This window comes from Petromyzon marinus, unplaced genomic scaffold (assembly GCF_048934315.1).
Source record: "Petromyzon marinus isolate PM22_M1 ecotype Great Lakes invasive population unplaced genomic scaffold, UKy_Petmar_22M1.pri1.0 PM_Scaffold_1, whole genome shotgun sequence".
Taxonomy (NCBI): domain Eukaryota; kingdom Metazoa; phylum Chordata; class Hyperoartia; order Petromyzontiformes; family Petromyzontidae; genus Petromyzon; species Petromyzon marinus.
Window position 1 is genome coordinate 1958150 of NW_027423057.1, and position 23416 is coordinate 1981565.

Here is a 23416-nt window from a genome sequence, read left to right on the forward strand (position 1 = left end):
AGCGGGTCAGGGACTCCGAAAGCACGAAGAACCCAGAGCCCAGGCCTACTGATGGTGTCATAGGCCTTTACCAGGTCAATAAAGCAGAGATGTAGGTCTTGTTGGAATTCCCTACACCTCTGCTTTAGCAAACGGACAGAAAATATGGCATCTGTGCAGGACCACCCTTTCCTGAAACCACATTGGGGCTCCGCAAGCCTCTCCTCAGCATGCCTGGTAAGGCAGTGTTGAATAATCCTTGCCAGGACCTTTCTCAGCACACTGAGGAGTGAGATGCCCCTGTAGTTGTTACAGTCTGTGCGGTCTCCCTTCTTAAAGATGGGGACCACCATGGCATCCAATCACCTCACTTACACCACCATCACTAATACCACCAACACCAACACCACCATCACTAACACCAGTAACACCACCACTATCACCACTACTAACAACCACAATCACTAACACCACCATCACTAACACAACTAACACCACCACCATCACGAGCACCCCCACCACTAATACCACCAACATTAACACCACCACTCCTCCCCCTGCCAGTATGGGACACCAAAGACAAAGATCCCCGTAGAGACTTAACAGGCTGTAGGGGCAAGTGCTGTTAGCCAGCAGTACGTATGAAGGCCGGCACGACACACGAGGGGGTTGGATTGCCAGCACCACGCCCGGCCGCCTTTGTCTCCCCAGTGACGATCTTTACACACCACACCAGGTACTCATTCGAGGTTGAGTCGATCTAGGGGAGGCCCAGCACCGGTTCAGATAATCGTTACTGCTGTTGGCCTTTAGAGGGAATCCAACTCGGGGTCGCCGGGTTCATAGCGCGGCGCGCTGTCAGCTCTACGACCGTTCCACACACACACAGACTCACACAGAGACTCGCACACATACAGACTCACACACACAGAGACTCACACAGACTCTCACACACACATACAGACTCACACAGAGACTCACACACACACACAGAGACTCACACAGAGACTCACACACACACAGAGACTCACACACACACAGACACAGAGACTCACACACACACACAGAGACTCACACATACAGAGAGTCACACACACACACAGACTCACACATACAGAGAGTCACACAGAGAGTCACACACACAGAGACTCACACCGAGAGTCACACACACAGAGAGTCTCACACACACACAGACTCACACAGAGACTCACACACATACAGAGAGTCACACACACAGAGTCTCACACACAGACTCACACAGAGAGACTCACACACACACAGACTCACACAGATAGACTCACACACACACAGAGAGTCACACACACACAGACTCATATAGAAAGCCTCACACACACACACAGACTCGCACAGAGAGACTCACACCACCACCGCCACCACTCACCCACAGCCCGGTTCCACTCCTGCTCTGGGGTCGGTCCGCGTCTCTCTAACGGCCAAACTGCCAGTCGGAAGCACGTGGCGCGAGACGCGGGGGTGGTCCAAGGTAACCACGCCCCCGTGACGTCAGAGCCATGAGCTCCTCCCCCTCACACCTGAGCTCCTCCCCCCCTGCCCCCCCTCGCGACCACGCCCCATGGTCCGCCATTTCCCTCCCCCTCGCTACCCCCCTGCCCCCCCTGCCCCTCCTCGTGACCCCCCTTCCCCCCCCGCCCCTCCACATTCGCAACCCCCCATGCCCCCTCACAACCCCCCATGCCCCCTCACAACCCCCCATGCCCCCTCACAACCCCCCATGCCCCCCCTTTTTCTCCACCTAACGAACCCCCTCTATGCTCCCCCTCACCCCCCCTTGCTCCCCCATGCCCCCCCTCGTGACCCGCCCCCTCACCCCCCATGCCCCGCCCCCCTCCCCCGCTGCTACTTCCGCTTAGGCCGGGGCCGAGTGGAGGCGGCGCGCGCTGTGGATTGTGGGTGGCGAGCGGCTGATTTGGATTCCCGCTCACGGCCACCGTCAGTGGCTCGCGAAAGCTTCTGAAGCGGCGGCTCGCTGGGCCTCCTCTACGTCGACTCAGCCTGAAGGTGAGAACCTCGCGCGGTGTGTTCACATCAGCAGTGGCGGCGGCGGCGGTGGGGGGAGACAAAGGAGGAGGCGCCTGGCCCACAGCCGTCACGTTCTGCTGAGTTCACGGCGCTGCTTCAAGCAGAGCTCGGCCCTGCTGCTGCTGTTGAGAGGCACTCCCAGAGGGCCGTGTGGCTGATGGGAATTATAGTTGTGGTTAAATTATAGTTGTGGTTACAGTTGTTGGTCGTGGTTATTGTTGTGTGGTTGTTATTGTGGTGGTTGTGCAGGTGGTGGCACACGAGTTAACCCATAGCACCAGGGTCTAGCCCTCCTCTTGTACCTAGCCAGGCAGAGCAGTCAACCCATGGCACCTGAGTCTGGCCCGTGGCCTCCTCCTGCACTTAGCCTGGCACAGCCGTCAAACCTTGGCACCTGAGTTATTGTGGGGACATCACCGCCACGTAGTGGTGAATGGTGACTGTTGATGTGTGTGGGCTTGTGTGTGAGTATGATGGTGAATGCGTGAGTATGATGGTGAGTATCATGGTGAGTGTATCATGGTTAGTTAGTAATACTGAGTGTGAGTTTGACTAATTCTCCTCCCTCTCGCTGTCTCTGCTTTCCCCCCTAACTACCTCGCCTGGTGTACAGGAGGTTGTGGGTTCGACCCCGACCCTGATGCCTGCTGTATATTTGGAGTTTGCGTGTCTCTGTCTCTCCCCGTGGTCGTGTGGACTTTTTCTCCGGGTCCTCCGGTTTTTCCCTCCACATTTAGAAACATTCGTTTAAAGTTTTGACTTAAAACTTTAGTGACTGTGATGATGAGCCACTTCGTTGAGCTATCATTGGTGCCAAGTCGCTTCTGAAAAAGAGATGTTTAGCTCAGTGGACCTTAGTCTAGTTTTCTCTCTCCTTCCCGAGCACAAGAACAAGCAGGAGCAGGGGTAGGAGCATTCTCCACTTAGTGGTGGTGACGACACCACGGCGCTTGTGCCAGGATATGTGCACCACAGATATCCATCACATAGAGACCCATAGAGTCATCACACATAGACCTATACACTCACCACGCACATACCCTCAGACTTGCACAGAGAACCATAGACTCACCACAGAGACCCATAGAGTCATCAGACAGAGAACCACAGACTCAGACAGATCCACAGACTCGCACAGAGCCCTATAGACTCACCAAACAGAGACATAGACTCACCAAACAGAGACATAGACTCACCAAACAGAGACATAGACTCACCAGACAGATACCCATAGACTCAATCGTACCCATACTCACACAGAGACCCATAGACTCACCACAGAGACCCATAGACTCACCACAGAGACCCATAGACACATCAGACAGAGACGCATAGACTCACCCCACAAAGACGCAGAGACTCACCCCACAGAGACCCATAGACTCAGAGAGAGACCCATAGACTCACCAAACAGACCCATAGACTCACCACATAGAGACCCATAGAGTCATACAAAAACGCATAGACTCATCACACAGAGAACCACCGAATCAAACAGACTCGCACAGAGCCCTATAGACTCATAAAACAGAGACACATAAACTCACCACACAGAGACCCACGGACTCTCACAGAGACCCATAGACTCACCACACACAGATCCATCGACTCACAGAGAGACCCAAGGGCTCGCGTGTGTGGTTATTTAGTTGAAGGTGGAGGGGGATTACCAGCCCCTTGCACCCATCCAGAACTCCCTGTTGCCACTGTGTGGCTGCGAGGCGACGTGAGGTTTACAGCTGGTCAGGTTTGGCGCCCCCCCCCCCCCCCCAAAATGGCATTTCTCACAACCACCGCCGCGTTATCGACCGTCGCCATTCGCCAATAAGTGACAGTGACGTCACCACGGCGCCTGTGCCAGGCCAGGTGCACTTTGAAGCCACGTGACGTGTCGAAGGCTTGCTGACCAGAGATCCTGGAACAGACCCAGGTGCCATGGGTTGGCTGACTGAGATGACTGGCAGATGCACCACCTGTACCCCGTACTGTGCCAAATTGCTGCATATTTATCATCCGGTGTTCCGCTCGTTGTTGTGAGCGTCACTCCTCCGTTGGTGGAGGGCGACTGTCTCCAACTGCCCAGTAGAAGCGTCCTTCACGAGCCTCTCCCGCAGAGGCCGATCCCGACACCGCTGGTACCAGTCGTCGGCAAAGCCCACTCAGCTCCACATCCTCCCATAACGCATCAGTCCACCTCCACTCCAGCCCATGGCGTGCCCGCCCATCCCCCTCCATCCACCCACATACTCACCTACTGGCTTACTGACGCACTCACCCACTCATATCTGCTCACGCACCCACACATTACATTTTAAATGCAGGCCACGCAAAGCATCGTGATCAGTTTACACCAAAATCTACTCTCAACCACTTAAACCACATATTCGTGAATGATGCGCACCCTAATCTGCCACTACGGTTGTGTGCAGGGTGTTGTGATGTCACGTAGTACAACGTTTCTCCTGGTCCCCCCCTCCTCCGTTATAACACGCCGTCTATCTATGGCCTCGTCGCATTGGCCTTCATGGACGAGTGGTGATGGTGAAAGATGATCAGCGGTGGACACTGAATTACTGGGGCCCCATTTAACGTTCAGGTGACACGGGACACGGTACGTGAAGAACCTTTTAACTGTCCTGTAAGCAGACTCCTCTGCGTGGGATATTTAACACCTCTTAATGCACAGACAACAGCCAACTCAGCCTCGCCTGCCGGAGGAGCTCACTGATGATCGGACAGTGTCCAGATCTCTCAAGCATCTGTGAGCTACTCGCACACAAAGATCCCCCGTGTAGCCTTTAACAGACTGTTGGGGCAAGTGCTTTATAACATCATCAAAGGGGCGCTGCAATATGATGCAATCAAAATCACCGATCAGAGATTTTCCTATATATTGTCTTTGTTGATCGTGAATCGAGACTAATTGTATTGATTCCTCTCAATCGATCCGGCAGTAAGCTCAAAATGTCCGATTTTATCTGCAATTTTCTGCGTTTCACAGATCATACAAAGCAACGGTATTGATGCCCGATTTGTATGAGTGGGTGGGTGGCAGGGTGAGTGGGTTTGTGAGTGGGTGAGTGAGTGTGTGGGTGGCTTTAGTAGTTGAGCGGGTGGGTGAGTCAGATAATGAGGCGCCGCAGTGGCGAGATGTTAACTCCCTCGCCCAGAATACAGGATGTAATCAATTCGATCCCGACCCTGAAGCCTGTATATTTGGAGTTTTCATCTTCTTCCGTGGTCGCGTCGATTTTTTTGATTCCTTGGGGTTTGTTTTACACGTAGGCTTTCGCGACCAATATCCATAATAGAGGGTTTTTTTTGGGTTAGATCGCGTAAATATATAAATGTGTCGTTAAAAAACCCACCACCACCCGACACAGCCAACTAGTAAGGGTTGTCACGTAATCAGAACATTCCAATTTGTAACTAGTACAGCACACCGGTGTGTTGGAGAGTCAAGCCACAACATTTACAATCTGAGTACAACTTTTCGCCAGTAATTACAACTAGCTTCATCAGGCGACTGCCAGATTTGTGGAGAAGTTAGTCTGTTTCGTTCCTTATAAAGAGGCATAGATGTGGTGACCACACTTTGGCGCTCTTGATGCAAAGTGGGGAGGGGGGGAGAGATTAATGAGTCAACATACATTATGCATGCGCATTATGTGAACCCTTTGCGCTTGTCCTTCTGGTCCATTGTGTGCATTAAGTTAGCCGGGTTTTCCCTCCGCATTTCAAATCAACATGCGTTTAAAGGATTTGAATGCAATAAATGTTTACATGATAAGCCACTTCGTCGACCTATTATTTGTAACCAGGTCACTTGATATACCTCTGTGGACCTTACCTGGTAAAATAAAATGTTTTTGTTTAGTTTCAGTTTATTGGATGGTTGAGTGGGTAGGTGGGATTTTGAGTGCGTGGGTGGGTCAGTTGGAGATTGAGTGGGTGTCAGGGTGAGTGGGTGGGTAAATTGGTGAGTGAGTGAGTGTGTTTGAGATCCAGTGGGTGGTTTTGTGAGTGGGTGGGTGAGTAGGTGGCTGAGTCGGAGAGTGGAGTGCCATAGTGGCGAGATGTTAACTGCCTCGTCTTTTATAAACGAGGTCATGGGTTCGATCCCGACCCTGACGTCTGTATATTTAGAGTGAGTGGGTGTGTAGGTGGGTGCATAGGTAAGTTCTTGAGTGAGTGGCTTGGTGTGTTGATGAGTCAGTGGGTTAGTGAGTGAGTGGGTTTGTGAGTGGGTGAGTGAGTGTGTGGGTGGCTTTAGTAGTTGAGTTGGTGGGTGAGTCAGATAATGAGGCGCCACAGTGGCGAGATGTTAACTCCCTCGCCTGGTATATTGGAGTTCGTAGGTTCCCCCCAACCCTAAAGCCTGTATACATTTGGAGTTTGTATCTTCTCCCCATGGTCGGTTGGAATTTTCTCCGGGTTGCCCCTCCGTATTTAGAAACATGCATTTATAGAACTTGGCTGCTATAACGTTCTACGTGAAAAGCCACTTCATTGAGCTGTTATTTGTGGGCAGATTGCTTCTGATAAAGATTTATATAGCTGTGGGCCTTACCTGGAAAAAAACTCGTTTTAGTTCAGTGTTTTTTTTATGATTGGCTGGGTGCGTGGGTGAGTGGGTTGGTGTGTGGGTGGGTGGATGAGTGGATGGGTGAGTAGCTGGATGCATGAGCGTGAGTTAGAGATTGAGAGAGTGGCTTGGTGAGTGTGTGAGTGGCTCGGTGGTTGAGTTTGTGGGTGGTTGAGTAAGCTGGTTGAGTAAGTGGCTGGTTGAGTTAGTAGGTGGTTGAGTTCATGTGTTGTTGAGTTAATGGGTGGGTATTTGAGTGGGTGGGTGTGTGGGTTCATGGATGGGAGAGTCGGAGAATGGAGCGCCATTGTGGTGAGATGCGAACCACTTCACCTGGAAAACAGGAGGTTGTGGTTTCGATCTCGACCCTTCTGCCTGTATATTTGGAGTTTGCACGTTCTCCCCTTGGTCGCATGGATTTTTCTCCATGTCCTCCGGGTTTTCCCTCTGCATATAAAATCAACATGCATTTATAGGATTTGGCTGCAATAAATGTCCGCGTGATAAGCCACTTCGTTGGCCTATCATTTGTAACCAGGTCACTACTGAAAGCGATGTACAGTATATAGCTCTGTGACCCTTACCTGGTAAAATAAAATTAGTTTAGTTTATTGGCTGGGTTGGTGAATGGGTAGGTGGGTTGTTGTGTGCTTGGGTTGGTGGGTTAGAGATTGAGTAGTTGTCAGGGTTGAGTGGGTTTGTTATGAGTGGGTGGGTGAGTGGGTGGCTACGTCAGATAGTGGAGTGCCATTGTGGCGAGATGTTAACTTCCTCGTATTTTATGCAGGAGGTTGTGAGTTCAATCCCGACCCTGACGCCTGGAAATTTGGAGTGTGCATGTTGTTCCTGTGGTCGCGTGACATTTAATCAGAGTTCTCCGGGTTGTCCTGCTGCATTTAGACACATGCATTTATATAATTTAGCTTCTACGTGAAAAGCCACTTCATTGAACTGTTATTTGTGGTCACGTGGCTTCTGAAAAATATCTATTTTGCTGTGGGCCTGACCTGGTAAAATAAAAAAAAATATTTAAAATTTAGTTTAGTGTGTGGATAATTGGGTGGGTGGGTGAGTGGGCAAGTGCATGGGTGAGTGCCTGGGTGGTTTTATGGGTACTGAGTGGCTGGGTGAGTCAGTGCCTGGATGCATGTGACGGTGGGTGTTTAAGTGAGTGGGTGACTGTGTGGGTTAGTGGGTGGGAGAGTCATATAGTGGGGGGCCACAGTGGCGATATGTTAACTACCTCGCCTCGTATACAGAAGGTTGTGGGTTCGATCCTGACCCTAATGCCTGTATATTTCCCTCCACATTTAGAAACATGTATTTAGAGGAGTTGGTTGCTATAAATGTATACATGATAAGCCACTTTTTTGAGCTATAATTTTTGGCGATGGTGCTTCTGAAAACAATATTTATAGCTCAGTGGGCCTTACCTGGTAAAATAAACCTGGTTGAGTTAGTGGGTGGTTGAGTTAATGAGTAGTTTAATTATTGGGTGGCTTTATTATTGTTTGGTTGAGTGATGGGTGGGTGGATGATTAGTTATTTGGGTAGTGGGTGATTTGATGAGTCGGTGAGTGGCTGAGGGAGTGGGAGGTGGTTGGGTGAGTGTGTGGGAAAGAAATGGAGTGGGTGGCAGGGTGAGTGAGTAGGTGAGTGGCTGGGTAATTAGGTGAGTGGCTCGGTAAATAATTGAGCAGCTGGGCGAGTAGGTGAGTGTATGGGTGAGTGTGGGTGGGTATGTGGTTGGGTGAATGAGTGTGTGGGAAGGAGGTTAGGTGGGTAGTGGGTGGGCTATACATTGAGTGAGTGCGTTAGTGACTGGGTGAGTGAGTGGGCAGGTAGGTGGGTGAGTGGGTGGGTTAGCGATTGAGTGGCTCGGTGAGTGAGTGCTGGGTCGGTGAGTGGGTGAGTAGGTGAGTGTGTGGGTGTTAGTTAGTGGGTGGGTGATTGATGGGGTGGGTGTGTGAGTGAGGAGATGGGTGGGTGGGTTGGTGAGTCCATGAGGGAGTAAGTGGGTGGTTGGGCGAGTGCATAAGTGAGTGGGTCAGTGAGTGGGTGTGTGGGTGTGTGTAGATTAGTTTGGTATGAGATTGAGTGGGATGCTGGGTGAGTGGTTGAGAAGATAGGTGGGCAAGTTAATGAGTGAGTGGGTGGGTGAGCGGAGGGTTGAGTGACGGGTTGGGTGAGTGAGTGAATGGGTGAGTGATGGCTGGGTGGGTAATTTAACATTGGAAGTTGAGTGGGTAAGTTAGCGTGTAAGTGAGTGGATGGTTGAGTCAGAGAGTGAGGCGCCAAGGTGGTGAGATGTTCACTATTTTGCCTAGTATACAGGAGGTGGTGGATTCGATCCCGACCCTGTCGCCTGTATATTTGGAGTTTGTAAGTTCTCACCCGTGGTCGCCTGGATTTTGTTCTAGATCCTCAGGGTTTTCCCTCTGCATTTAGAAGCAACATGCGTTTAGAGGATTTGGCTGCAATAAATGTATCTGTGATAAGCCACTCGTATATCTATCATTTGTAGCCAGGTCTGTTCTGAAAAGGATCTATATAGCTCAATGGGCCTTGCCTGGTGAAATAAAAAGTGAATTTCGGTTTAAAGCTTTCATGACTGCAAGGATTCATCTTCTTGGTGCTTTCGGTAAAGTCACGTAGAATGGGAATAAAATAATAAAATAAAATAAGACAATAAAATTCTCACGACGTTTTGGCCACAACACAAGTGGCCTTCTTCAAGTGAAGAGACAGGTCTGTCCGGAAGACAGAGCTTGAATGAACGCTGACATGCAAGGACCGCGTCTATTAAGCTGTGTGGGCGGAGTTAAAATATGAATTTGCATGTTACCAGCATCACCTCCGGAGAGGAGGAGGGAGGGGGCTGGGAACACAGGCAGAGAGGAAACAAGAAAAGGGGCAAGTGCAACAGCCAAGGTGCGCTGTTGTGTCCTGAGTTGCCTTACGACTATGCTGTAAACTGGACTACTATATAATACAATATTATACCTTCCAATCTAAACTACATGGTATAACATCATATCATAGACAGATTCCACTTTTGAATTATACAATGCGTTACTTTACACTACCCTATACTTTAGATTATAAACTATTAGACTTGTGATATTACACTATGTCTTATTCTATGAACCCAACTATATACCACACTGATGTATATTCATTATGCAATTACGATGCTATATATTGCCTTATGAGTTATGTTAAACATTACAATGTTATACTATTGATTATTATACTACATGTTGTAAACCATACCATTGACCGTGGTGTGAGAAGTATTAAGAGGCAGTGCCAGTGAAAGGGCTGCGGTCTGAAAATCACCATAAAATACAATCAATTAAGAACCGAAATGGTTTAAAACATCTTTCCAATGGTTACTAAGCCAGAATCCATTTTCTAGGTTGAAATTGTCTCTGTGCTTGTATATGTGGATGGCCTCATGAACGAATCTCTCATTGTAGCCGGTTGGCTTGCAAAGAACCTCCGTCTTGGAAAAGTCAATGTCATGTTAGCCCACTGAATTATAACAGTGATCTGCCACGGCAGAGGAGTTCCTCCTACCGTGTTTCAAGTCTGCTTTATGTTCGCGGATGGGGTCCGATATATGTCGTATGGTTTCTCCAATGTAGCTGCTACCACAGTTGCACTTTAGTTTGTAAACGCCCGGGTACTGTATGTCTGGAACCACATCCTTTACAGATATAACCAGATCACGGATTTTTTTTGTACTGTGTTGAATCGGACCTGGATCTTGTGTTCATTCAGGATTTTGGAGATATTTTTGTGACCCCCGCAATGTACAGTGAGGGAAAAAAAGTATTTGATCCTCTGCTGATTTTGTACGTTTGCCCACTGACAAAGAAATGATCAGTCTATAATTTTAATGTTCTTTGGTTCTTTCGGTAAAGTCACGTAGAATGATAATAAAATAATAAATTGATAAAATAAAATAACACAATAATATCAATAATATCAATTTATTATTTTATTATCATTCTACGTGACTTTACCGAAAGAACCAAAGAAGATGAATCATTGCAGTCACGAAAGCTTTAAATCGAAATATAATTTTAATGGTCGGTTTATTTGTGGTGAAGGTTGTTTTGAAAACGAGCTATGTAGCTCATTGGGCCTCACCTGGTAAAATAAACATAATTTAGTGTGTAGGTGAGTGAGCGGTGTGTGAGTGAGTGCATACGTGTGTAGGTGAGTGGGCGGTGGGTGAGTGAGATATTGGGTTAGATATATAGTAGTGGGTGGCTTGCTGAGTGGGTGAGTGGCTCGGTGGTTAAGTTAGTGGGTGGTTGAGGTAGTGGGTGGTTTAATTAATAGGTGATTTAGTTTGTGAGTGGTTGGATTATTGGGTGGTTTACTGATGGGTGGGTGAATAATTCCGTGGTAATGGGTGAGTAGATGAGTGGGCGGGTGGTTGGGTGAGTGGGGGATTAGAAATTGAGTGGATTGCAGGGTAAGTGGATGTGTAAGCGGGGTGGGTAAGTAGGTGAGTGGCTGAGGGAGTGGGCAGCTGGTTGGGTGAGTGGGTGGGTTAGAAATTGAGTGGGTGGCAGGGTCAGTTGATGTGTAAGTACTGGGTGAGAAGGTGAGTGGCTCATTGAGTAAGTGAGTGGATGGGCGAGTAGGTGAGTGGATGGATGAGGGAGTGAGTGAATTAGTGGGTGGGTGAGTGGATGTTTGGGTGGGTGGATGAGTGAGTGAGTGTGTGGGTGAGTGAGTGAGTGTGTGGGTAGGTGGTTAGGTGGTTAGCGTGTGGGTTAGAAGTTGAGTGGGTTAGTACCTGAGTGAGTGATTCGGCGGGTGGGTTGGTGAGTTCGTTGTTGGATGAGTGGGTGAGTATTAGTGGGTAGGTATGTAGGTGAGTGATTGACTGTGTGGGTGGGTGAGTGAGTGAAGAGATGGGTAGGTGGGTTGGTTTGTGGGTGCGTGAGTGCATAAATGGGTAGGTGAGTGAGTTAGTGGGTATGAGATTGCGTGGGTGGCTGGGTGAGTGGTTGATAATTAATTTTGATGAGTTAGTGGGTGGGTGAGTCGGTGAGTGAGTGGTTGGGTTAGCATATGGGTAAGTGAGCAAGTGGTTGGGTGAGTGTGTGGGGTAGTGGGTGATTGAATAAGTGGGTGAGTGAGGGGCTGGGTGGTTGGCTTGGGTAGTGAGATTGTGGGTGGGTAAGTGAGTGGGTGAATGGGTGTATTGGTCGGTGAGTGTGTGAGTAAGTTAGTCGGCACGTGATTGAGCGGGTGGCTGGCTGAGTGCGGGAGAAGATGGGTGGGTGAGTTAGTGGGTAGGTGAGTTGGTGCGTGGTTGGGTGAGTGAGGGGGTGGTTGGGTGAATGGGGGAGTGACTGGTGGGTGGGTAAGTTAATGTGGGAGGTTGAGTGGGTGAGTTAGTGTGTAATTGGGTGAGTGGGTCAGAGAGAGGGGTGCCACTATGGTGAGAGATTAACTACCTCACTGAGTATACAGGAAATCGTGTATTCGATTCTGACCCTGCTGCCTGTATATTATGAGGTTTAATGTTTTGCCTGTGGCCTTCTGGTTTTTTCTCCGGGTCCTCCAGATTTATCCCTCCGCATTTAGAGTCAAGATTTGTTTAGAAGATTTGGCTGCACTAAATGTCAGCGTGATCAGCCACTTCGTTCACGTATCAGTTGTAACCAGATCACTTCTAAAATGTTTTATATAGCTCTGTGGGGCTTACCTGGTAAAATACAAAATAGTTTAGTTGTAGTTTATTGGATGGGTGATTGGGTAGGTGGGTAGTTCGGTGCGTGGGTGGGTTAGAGGTTGAGAAGGTGGCAGGATGAGTGGGTGGGTGAGTAGATAAGTGGCTGGTGAGCAGGTGGGTGAGTGAGTGCATGAGTTATAGATTAAGTGGGTGGATGGGTCAGTGTGTGATTTGGGGCATGAATAGGTGAGTGGGTGGGTTAGTGGAGTGTTGAGTGAGTGGGTCGTTGAGGTAGTGAGTGGGGGGTATGCAGGTGGGTTCGTAGGTAAGTGGTTAAGTGAGTGGCTGGGTGTGTTGATGAGTGAGTGGGTTTCGCGATTGAGTGGGTGCCAGGGTGATTGGGTTCATGAGTGCTTGGCTGGGTGTTTGAGTGGGTGGGTGGGAGGCTGAGTCAGAGTGGAGCGCCAGGGTAGCGGAATGTTAACTCCCTCGCCATTTGTATAGGACATCGTGGGTTCGATCCCGATCGTGACGCCTGTATATTTGGAGTTTGCATGTTCTCCCTGTGGTTGCATGGATTTTTCTCTGGGACCTCCGAGTTTTTCATGCATATTTAGAAATATACATTTAGAGGCTTTGGCTGCTATAAATGTCCACGTGATAAGCCACTTCTTTGAGCTATCATTTGTTTGCCACGTCGTTTCCGACAAGGATCTGTATAGCTCAGTGGGCCTTCCCTGGTGATTTTTAAATAATTCAATTGTAGTTGAACTATTTTAAGTGAATAGGTGGATGAGTGGGTCGGTGGGTTGGTGAGTGGCTGGTTTAGTAAGTGAGAGGTTGGATGAGTGGGTGGGTGGTTGAGTTGTTGGTTTAGAAATTTAGTATGTGGCAGGGTGAGTGCGTGGGTGGGTGGTTGAGTTGTTGGTTTAGAGATTCAGTACGTGGCAGGGTGAGTCAGTGGGTGGGTGGCTTTACGAGTGGGTGGGTGGGTGGATAAGTCAGAGAATGGGGCGCCATGGTGGCTAGGAGATGTTAACTACCTCGCCTGGTATATTGAACTTCGTAGGTTCGATCCCGACCTTGACGCCTGCTGTATATTTGAAGTTTGCATGTTTTCCCCGTGGTCGTGCAGGTTTTTCTCCAGTTTCTCCAGTTTTTCCCTGCACATTTAGAAACATGAGTATTTTGAGCATTTGGCTGCTATAAATTTCCATGTGATAAGCCACTTCGTTAGGCTATCATTTGTGGCCAGGTCGGTTCTGAAAAATAGCTCTGGTAAAATAAAAAATGGTTTCATTTATAGTCTACATAGGATTGACTTCCCAGGAAGTAACACTCATTGTATAAACCCCAGAAGAATATTGTTTTGAGTCACCCAAACCAGAATGTGAACTGATATATTCGTATTTTCAAGCGAGGTTCTCGGCCACAGACCACCTGGACAAATATGATGTAGTTTAGTTTGCATATGAATTATTACTTGGGGTTTGTTGACATGATAAAGTTAATGTTTTCTTTGACATGTCTATTGTGTTGTACACTCTGACAGGGGCTCAGGCTTGTTGGGGCAGCATCTGGCTGAAATGCACCTTCACAACAGGAAGATTGGAGAGAGGCTTCACAAGGAAGAGAAAACTATCGGTATTGAATCATGAAAATGTAAAACATGTGGAAAACTAGGCCCACCAATCCAACCCTAGCATCATGTCAACTATGTATTATGTTGACATTCCTTCGCACTGAGAGTAGGCATGCTAATCGGATCTAATGAATATGTGTAAACAGGCGATTTGTGTGTAAACAAACACACATTTCATACAGCTGTTTATTAATCGTAAAAATCAAGCGATTGAGCTAGTGAATGAGATAGACACATGCTGTCATTATTTCATACATGAACACAACTAGCCAGCCAGCAGTCATGCTTTTCCACACCTAATCACATTCATCTCTTTGTTTTAGCCATCTTTGTGATGAAGGGAACTGTATTGTTCATGTGTGTGCAATGTACTTTTCAGAATATGAATTATGTTGGGTAATATATGAATTATGGCTATTAAAAGTATCTGTATTTAAGTCCATCAGGGCAAACTCTTCTGCAAAGGAGACTTAGAGCATTCAACATTGCGTCCCTTTATATTTTTGCTAATCGCAATATTTTTCGATTTAAAGCTTTCGTGACTGCAGGGATTCATATGCTTGGTTCTTTCGGTAAAGTCACGTGGAAGGGAAATAATAAAATAATACAAATAAAACATTATATAATAAAATTTTCACGAAGTTTCGACCACAACGCAAGCAGACGTCCTCAGATGAAGAAACAGAGCTGTCGGAAAGACAGCGTCTTAATGAACACTGGGCAGTGCACACTGGGCAGTGTTCATTAAGACGCTGTCTTTCCGACAGCTCTGTTTCTTCACCTGAGGACGGCTGCTTGCGTTGTGGCCGAAATGTCGTGAGAATTTTATTATATTATGTTTTATTTGTATTATTTCCCTTCTACGTGACTTTGCCGAAAGAACCAAGAATATAATCGCAATATGTTCAGGAGATAAATGTCAAGGTCTGCTAGCCAAAAGAAGGCTTTAGGAGAGAGTTCATGTAGTTTTGCTATTCATTCATTAAAGGGCAATAGAGTAAATGCTAAAATAAATGTTTCCAGCTAATTTTTTTATATACGCTAGATTTACAAGTCTATAATGTACAGAAAATACCATGGTTGGCCAGACCATCGCTCGGCATCTGCATGTGGCTCCTGGGCAGTTCAAGTGTGGCTCTGCAGAGGCGCTGCTAATTTGTAACTCTTCAATTTAACTTTATATGAAGTGAGAACAATCTGGTATCGGAGGCAGGCCATGAGTACTCCCAGGGCACTGAGATTTCTAAACTCAAAATTCCACAGCCAGTCAACACGAGTCAACTTCTGTATGGCTAATCTTTATCTCTTGTGGCTCCCGTGGCCATCTAAAGATTATGGTATGCTGCTGGTAGGGTCAGGAAAGTTGGTCACCCTTGGTATATGCGTTGATGATTTTGTGCAATGTTCAGCTGCTCCGTCACGACAGGGGTCCCAGTCAGTTTGAGACTGCTAAATTAAGGTTCTCATGTGCTTTACAGATTTTGATACAAATTTCAGTCTTGAATTTCTCCCAACAGGTATGGACCCTGGGCAGGAGGATGTAGAGTATGTGGGTTTCATACGGCTATATGCTGTGGTTACATCCCACATGTGATCTCCGCTTTAAAGTCATGAAACTGGTTGTAGCCCATTTAAATTTTAATATACCCGTTTAACACGTAGGCTTTCGCGGCCAATATCCATAATATCGTTTTTTTTGGGTTGGATCGTTGAAATATAAATTTGTCGTTATACCCGCCACCGACACAGCCAATTCGTAAGGTTTGTCACATAAACAGAACATTCCAATTCGTGAAGGGCTCACAAGTGACGTCATCACATCTATCCCTCCAAGGAATGAAACAGGAGGATTTCTCTACGAATTTGGCTGTCCACCTAATGATGATAGTTGTAAATACTGGCGAAACGTCATACTCAGATTGTAAATGTTGTGGATTTTCTCTCCAACACTTCGGTTTGCTGTACTAGTAGCGGATTGGCATGTTCCGTTTACGTGACAACCTTACAAATTGGCTGTTAGGTGGTGGTAGGTTTAACGGCTCATTTATTTTTATGCGATCTAACCCAGAAAAAAGCATATTATAGATTTAATATACCCTTTTGTTGAAGGACAGCCTGGGTGACCAAAGTTTTATAGGAGTGGCAATAATGTTTACTTGATTAAATTAGTTTTATCATGGAGCGGTAAAATCAGCTGTTGTTCAGATGTCAGTCTAATTAGTATTACATCGTAGAAATATGAGAGTCCTTTGTGTAATAGTCTATTAACCACTGATGATGGTAACATTGGTTTAAGGTTACATTTTAAGAACTAGATTGACGTACATTTTTTCTTGCATAAGTACACAAATTTATAAAACAGTATATTTGATGAAAAAATGCATATATTTTCTTCAATTGCACAGAGTTGTACCTTTGATAACAGGGCACACAGTTACAACTGACATCACCAGATGTCACTCAAGTTCCCTCAGAGATCGATCTTGCATAACCAGTGTTCACGTAATCAGTTATGTTTTCGCTAATTACCAATTACACTCAGCCGGGTTTGACAGACTTGTATGAATGTATGTTGCACTTCCTTTCCACCGTACATAGCCAACCGTGCTAAACGGAGGTGCGGGAATTAAGCGCAGAACCTATCGTTAGGATCAATGCTGTTGTAATTTTTTATGAGGATATCAATTGGTGGCTAGAATGAGATGTTCAAAGACTACAGCATGATAATCGGTACATAACATGAGTGTCGAATTATGTCTTAAGAATTACCCAGCCATTTGTACATAAAATTCAACGTTTCTGGGTGACCGTGTTCTTCATTGCAAGGCCCGCGGGCCGGTGGCAGTCCCTGGTGTCCTTTTTACTGCGACCCCTGACGTGCAGTCCCCGACAATACACACAAGTGAAAACACCCCATCATGCTGTCAAACCCCCCAATGGTTTCAAATGTGAGATGGCTCTTTCACTGATAATGTCTTATTCGCGAAAGTGGCCCGCCTCCGAAAATGAGTGAATATCACTGTTTTAGGTCAAGGATTGGCCAAATAAAGTAGGTATTATTTGCTTATGTTTTTAAATGTCTGTAATAAAACTATATTTATGCCACCAGCTGAATGAGTGGCAGGAGGACTGGGTGACGTTCTTCTCACGGCAGCGACTGCAGCTTCAGCTGGACATGATAGAGAAGGACTACGGTGAACGGGAAACCCGCGAGCTCTGGTCTCGGCTTCAGGTTCGTAAGCCGTTTCACTCTCGCCCTTAACCCTTTCCTGTTCCGAGACGACTGCTCATTTCAGGATGGGTCTCGTTCACCACCGAATCTCGGAACGCGCAAGTGGTTCAGCGGTAATTTTTTTTAGAGAGGCATAGCACCGTTGTTTTTAAAGACATTGTACTCGCCGCAGAGCACCGTAGCGACAGGACAGCACTCTATTATAGCTGGTACCAAACTGTGCTACACACCTTCCCGCACGGCCTTGTGGGATCCTCGGTACCGATAAAGTTATTTAATATTTACTTCCTATTACGTTCCGATGACGTACACGAGATTCAGCGGTGAACGGGATGCACCCCGCAACTTGCAGTCATCTCGGAGCAGGAAAGAGTTAATACATGCAGCAGTGTAGCTCATCATGTGCACAGCCATATGGGAAACCCATTTGATCGCAGTGGGTTTTCGAGGTGACTTTAAAGGTAAAGTGGTGTTTCACACGCAGGCTTTCGCGACCAATATTATTCATGATAAAGTTTTTTTTGGCTTAGATAGCGTAAGTGTAAATGCGTCGTACACCCACATCCACCCAACACAGCCCATTAGTAATGTTTCTGACATGAACAGAACGTGCCATTTATGTTATTGCTCGGCACTCTGGTGTGTTAGAGAGGAAACGCAGAACATTTTCAAACGAGTACGACCTTTCGCTGGTGATTACACCCAGCATCATCAAGCAATTGCCAGAAGCGTTCTGGCTTCTGGCAATTGCCTAATGGCAATTGGAGTGGGTGTACGACGCATGTAAATTTATGCGATCTAACTCTAAAAAAACGTTATCATGAATAAAGTGGTGTTGTTTTTTGCGTGGTGTGCAGCTTCGGTTGGGGGAATTTTTCCGGGACGTAGAGGTGGTTCCGGCACTGCTCCACGGTGACCTATGGACTGGGAACGCTGCAGGGATTAATGAAGGGCCCGTCATCTTTGACCCAGCCTCCTTCTATAGGCACTCGGAGTACGAGCTTGCCATCGCTGGGTAAGAAAAAACTACAAACAACCAAAACAATTGCAGCAACTGCCGTTCACTGCCCTGTCTATGGCATGCAAGGTTCATTCGTATAACCTCAGTGTGGCAAGGGCTGGCTCATTAAATAAATAACAGAGACCAGGTAGAGTTGTGGTTGAGATGTCTACATGCTTAGGTCTCCACCCTCTCTATTTGCTAACTTACAAAGACTCATCCTTCCTTGCTAAGGCTTTTTTGGCAAATCCTGTTAAAGCTGATACGGTGCACAAAACACTAGTGGAACGATAAAACTCTTACTTATCCACGGCACTTGAGGATGCTTGAATGTTCCAGAAGCACAGTTTGTCGAACAAGGAAGACAAGTTGCCACTGATGTGCTTTACCAGAAATCCAAGCTGAAGATAATTCATTACACGTCAAATGGAATTCAAACCCTCAGAGCTGGGATATGCTTCAGTGAACAAAAACACATTTGACATGATGTTTACTGTGCAGCCATTGGTGACTAAGTTGAGACCACAGCATTCCTGCCCTCAATTCGCAGGAACGTTTGTTGATAGATGGCTCACTGAATTTTGAACGGAGGACCTCAATGGCATTGGCTCGGTGCTCTGACATTGAAATTAACCTCGAGCCACTCAATTTCCTGCATTACGTTGAATTTGTGAAAATGTTGTTCATTGTTATGTTGTTCATACTGGAACAGCAGCATTGTAAGATTTTGAATGTTTGGTGTTGTTTGGGTACAGGATGTTCCAGGAGCTTTAGCTCCACGCTTCACTCATCCTACCACGCTCTCATCCCAAAGTCACAAGGCTTCGGCAAGAGCCAGAAGCTCTAGCAACTCTTCCACTACCTGAACCACTGGAATCACTTTGGGACAGGATACCGAGGGTCATCCATCTCCACCAGCGCAGTCTCCTCAAGTGAATGAACGGTGCAGGAAATCGTGGGCTATGGTGTATGACTATAAAAATTATTATCGGCCATGATATACATTGTTGAATAAAGGCCTTCCCTAAGCCACCACTCAATCTCACAAAACTAGTCCATTTAAATGCTGTGCAATGCCCTAGGCATTCCACGTGAGTGTGACCGGGGGTCCCTTTGTTCCACATCCTGGCCGTGATCTCCACGCGAAAACTGGGTCAGTTAATGTCCGAATCAGAATCTTTAATTAGGCTGGACGAATCTGATGAGCTATGAAGCTCTTTTTTTCACAGATGTCCAGTCGGGGCGAGTCAGAAAGTTACAACAACAAACAACAGTACAAACAGATAGGAGGGCAAAGTAAAGGAACGCGAAGCAAATTTTGACTTAAAACTTTCGTGACTGCAGGAATTCATATTCTTGGTTCTTTCGGTAAAGTCACGTAAATAGAAAACAAAAAACAATAAAATAAAGACCGCTTGTGTTGCGATTGAAACGTCCTGGGTTTTTTGCTTTTATTATTTTCAATTTATTTTTTATTTGTTTTATGTATTTAATTATTTAATTTGAATTTGATTTCTTGTTTTCTATTTACGTGACTTTATTTACGTGACTTTACCAAGAATATGAACGCTAAGCAAGTCATGAAATAAAAATATGTAAGAGTTCAAATTGCATTAGTGCATCAATTCCTGCCAAATTTTTTTATCACCAAATGCCATTTTGGGCAATGCAGTATAACAAAAACAATCCCAGATGTTTGGCTAGTACCAGTTACAGTGTATGTTTTTGTTGTTGTTTTGCTATGGGAGTAAACCCATGCAGAGAAAGGGACCAGAATTAGGAAAGCGAAACCAGGCACTCCTTCAGAAGATGCCATGCACGGGCGTGACCACTGCACCACCCTGACGCCCAAACAAATGTAATTCTAATAATCTACAATACTGGCAAATAAACCCTATTAGTGTCAACCGAATATCCAGACAATCTGGCCTGTGTATAGCTGCATCGGTGTTTCTATAAGTCGTATTCAAATTGCCTGCTATGAATAATATTTTAAAGTACAGGTTGCCCACCTCTGGTTTTATTTAACTTACCAGTTGTACTCATTCTGTTTGTCACAGGTAATATGGCAAGGAAAATATTTCGCAGCACGATTAGGACAATTATGGTGACACATGTGACCCCCTCTACACAAGTAACAGTTGAGAGTCAATGCTGTGATGTTGTGCGATTGGTGCAAGCGACCCCATCGTTGTGTTTTAATGTTGAGCAGTTAAACTTGCACTGTTGTGGGGTGAGGTCAAGGCCGATGTCTGCTTGCAGCGGTGTCAAGATGAGCGTTTTGAAGAGGCTCGCGAAGGATGATACTTGGCAGTTGGGTGCAGTCTCCCTCCATTAACAACAGAGGGCAGAGGAGCGACACTCACAACAATTGGCTGAGCACTGGGCGTATACAACGCATGAAGTCGGCAGCAAGTTTATCTCAGGGAGTTGACCCGCACACGACAACTGGGTCTGTCCCGCGTGTTCACGCTATAACGCGGTTGCCTTCATTTAGGGAACGCGCACCGCCATAAGGCGACTTGTGAGCGGTCGACGCCGAACTACTTTCTTGAGCTGCGCGGTTGAGCGAGACGAGACGGTAACGCGGCGGCGTCCCCTCAAGTTGTTTGTAACCCAATTCTGACTGCGCAGTAAGAGGCGGTGGGGGGGTCACCAAGTGACACGCAGCTTGACCGTGGAGTAGACCGCGAGGACGCCAACGTCGCCTAGGCAACGCCGCCCCCCTCTGGCTCTGCCTGCCTCGCTCTGTGCACGTGAGGTGTCAACCACGTGACGCGGGCCACTGCGCGCGTTGCGTCACCGCTCACCGTGGGGGCCCCTCCGCTACGTCCACATCGTACAGTCGCACATTCATTAATAGTCACACTCTTAATCATGTTTATGGTCATCGTCATTAAAGGTGAGTTTAATAATACTACTACACAATGTGTGCATTAATATATACGGCATGAATAAAACGCACCTGTAAATATCCTAAGTAAGTTTGACCTGACATTATTGCACAACAATTGCCCAGCCACCGTGGGATGTTTATCCTCCAATGTGTATCTGGCTCTGACCTGACTTATATAAAAGTGCAGCTCTGCAATTGCTTGGTCACACCACCGCTGGTGAAAAGACCTTCATGAGAGCAAACTCTTTACGAGTATTTGGTCTACTTTTCCATATAACAATAGGTTTTACCCTTTCTGGCAATACAACAGGTGTCAAGATGTTAAAACACCAAACAGAATCCTCATTCAAGGAATCCTGTCTGCATTAACCACACGTACTTGTGGTGAACATTCTTTGAAACTGATTAGTCCACACCAGGAAGGTCCCATATTCTACTTTTCCACGTTGACCAGATGTGTTGGAAGAGCCGGCTGAAAGCCACACTTTGCTGCATCACACACGACTTGCCGATCAGCTGTGGTGTGCCCATTTAGCGACCTCTGGTCTGTGAGTTCAGTTTACTAACCATTAACAGCATGGCAGCTTTCTAATTGGCTTGTGTGACAATTCACCTGTGTCATTATCTCTTGCACTGCCTGAAATAAGTTTTGGCGTAAGGGAGGGAAATTATGACTCACCCACCTGCACCTGCCTTGTGCTCCCAGACACCTAAGGACCTTACTACCGCTGTGAGAAATTGACGGGCGTAGACTGCTGTATGGCGATGATGTATTCACGTCGTTCCTGCTGTTTTCCTCTTTTGCTAGGTGATGCAATTGGTGTGCCAACACCTCCAGATGCAGTTCCTGAAGGACCTGGGCATTCGGGACATGTTCGTTTTGCCTGTGATGAATGAGTTTGTCCGAACACACAGGGAAGTCAGCCTGTTCATCGAGGTGCGTTTCCCATGTTTATTTCACTCGATTGGTCGTCTGTTTGCAAGGTCATGCTCTGCCCAGAGGTCACCCACTGAGATTTTTTTTACCGTAACATTACCGTCACTTGGGTTTGGTGATCGATTCAACGGGGCAAAAATATTTGTAAGAAGCGTAAACATGGCAACGTGATCATTGTCAGACCACGGAGAACCTTCAGAATGCCGAGTATGATCTTTAAATTGATCCTGGACTCGTTCGGGGGATATTTGAACAATTTGAATATTGGGGCGATATTGTCTTGCTACGGGTCTGAGTGAGAAGTCTCCCAGCGGTTTTTTGAGTCCATAATCGAGATTTTTGGGTTAGAGCACGTAAACATGCACTCAATGATACACTAAATATGCACTATTTATTTATATATATGCTAAATTATTTTGTTGATATGTAAACTCTGACTTTAACATAGCCACTTCCATGACCAGTTACATGCTAATTCCTCACATTAACATTATGTTAATCTCCCATTTACATGCTAATTTCTGACTTTAACATCCTGCTAATATATCACATTAGCATAGCTACTTCAATGCTAAATCGTTCTGTTGATATGTAAACTCCTTTGTCAAGGTGCTCCGCTCCTCCCACCCAGCTTAAAATACGCTGCCAAGCTTAGCAGTGTTCATTGGAGCGCTGTCTTTCCGACAGCTCTGTTTCTTCACCTGAGGACGGCTGCTTGTGTTGTGGCCGAAACGTCGTGATAATTTTATTTAATAGTTTTTATTTTATTATTTTATTATTTCCCTTCTACTTGACTTTACCGAAAAAACCAAGAAGATGAATCCCTGCAGTCACGAAAGCTTTAAATCGAAAATCAACACACGTGGTACGAAACAAGTATCATATGTTATAAGAATAATATAAACATGCAATATTCACGGCAATGGCAGTGTTGTTCAGCGTGCCCTGCTGTGGAAGCCAGCCACATGAGTTTGATAACCAGTCATGGCTAGTATCAGTGGAAAGCAAAATCTGAACTGGTTCAATGCTTTGCTGACCCAGACTGAGCAGTATGGAGTGCTAATAAGTTAACCGGATGATACATTATTATTTGGCAATGCTGCTGCTGCGTTGGCAGTGGTGCCCAAGAACAATTAACTAAAAAACTCAACACATTAGTCAGTAATGTTGTGGCCTCAATAGACACAACATTATATGCAACGTTTCGGGCCATGGTCCTTCTCCCATTTGTACAATGAAAAAGGGCCATTGCCCAAAAGTCTACATTTTTTCATTTTTATTTAATTTTAAGGTCATTGTTATTGACGAACGTGTTGAGTTACCATGATAATTAAGAACAGATTTTGGTAGAAAGGTCCTGTTACTATGATGAATGTATCCTCTAGA

The 23416-nt window shown here is 46.4% G+C and overlaps 1 protein-coding gene across 1 annotated transcript in view; it reads left to right on the forward strand.

Moving 5' to 3' along the window:
* Positions 1-23416, forward strand: part of LOC142922536 (fructosamine-3-kinase-like) — a 63781-nt gene that overhangs the window by 38029 nt on the left and 2336 nt on the right. The window contains exons 2-6 of the mRNA XM_076063330.1: positions 1872-2019; positions 13876-13967; positions 17075-17197; positions 18055-18212; positions 18953-22030. Of these exons, the coding sequence (XP_075919445.1) occupies positions 1872-2019; positions 13876-13967; positions 17075-17197; positions 18055-18212; positions 18953-18971 (540 nt within the window). The 3' untranslated portion in view covers positions 18972-22030. The remainder of the gene's footprint in view (positions 1-1871; positions 2020-13875; positions 13968-17074; positions 17198-18054; positions 18213-18952; positions 22031-23416) is intronic.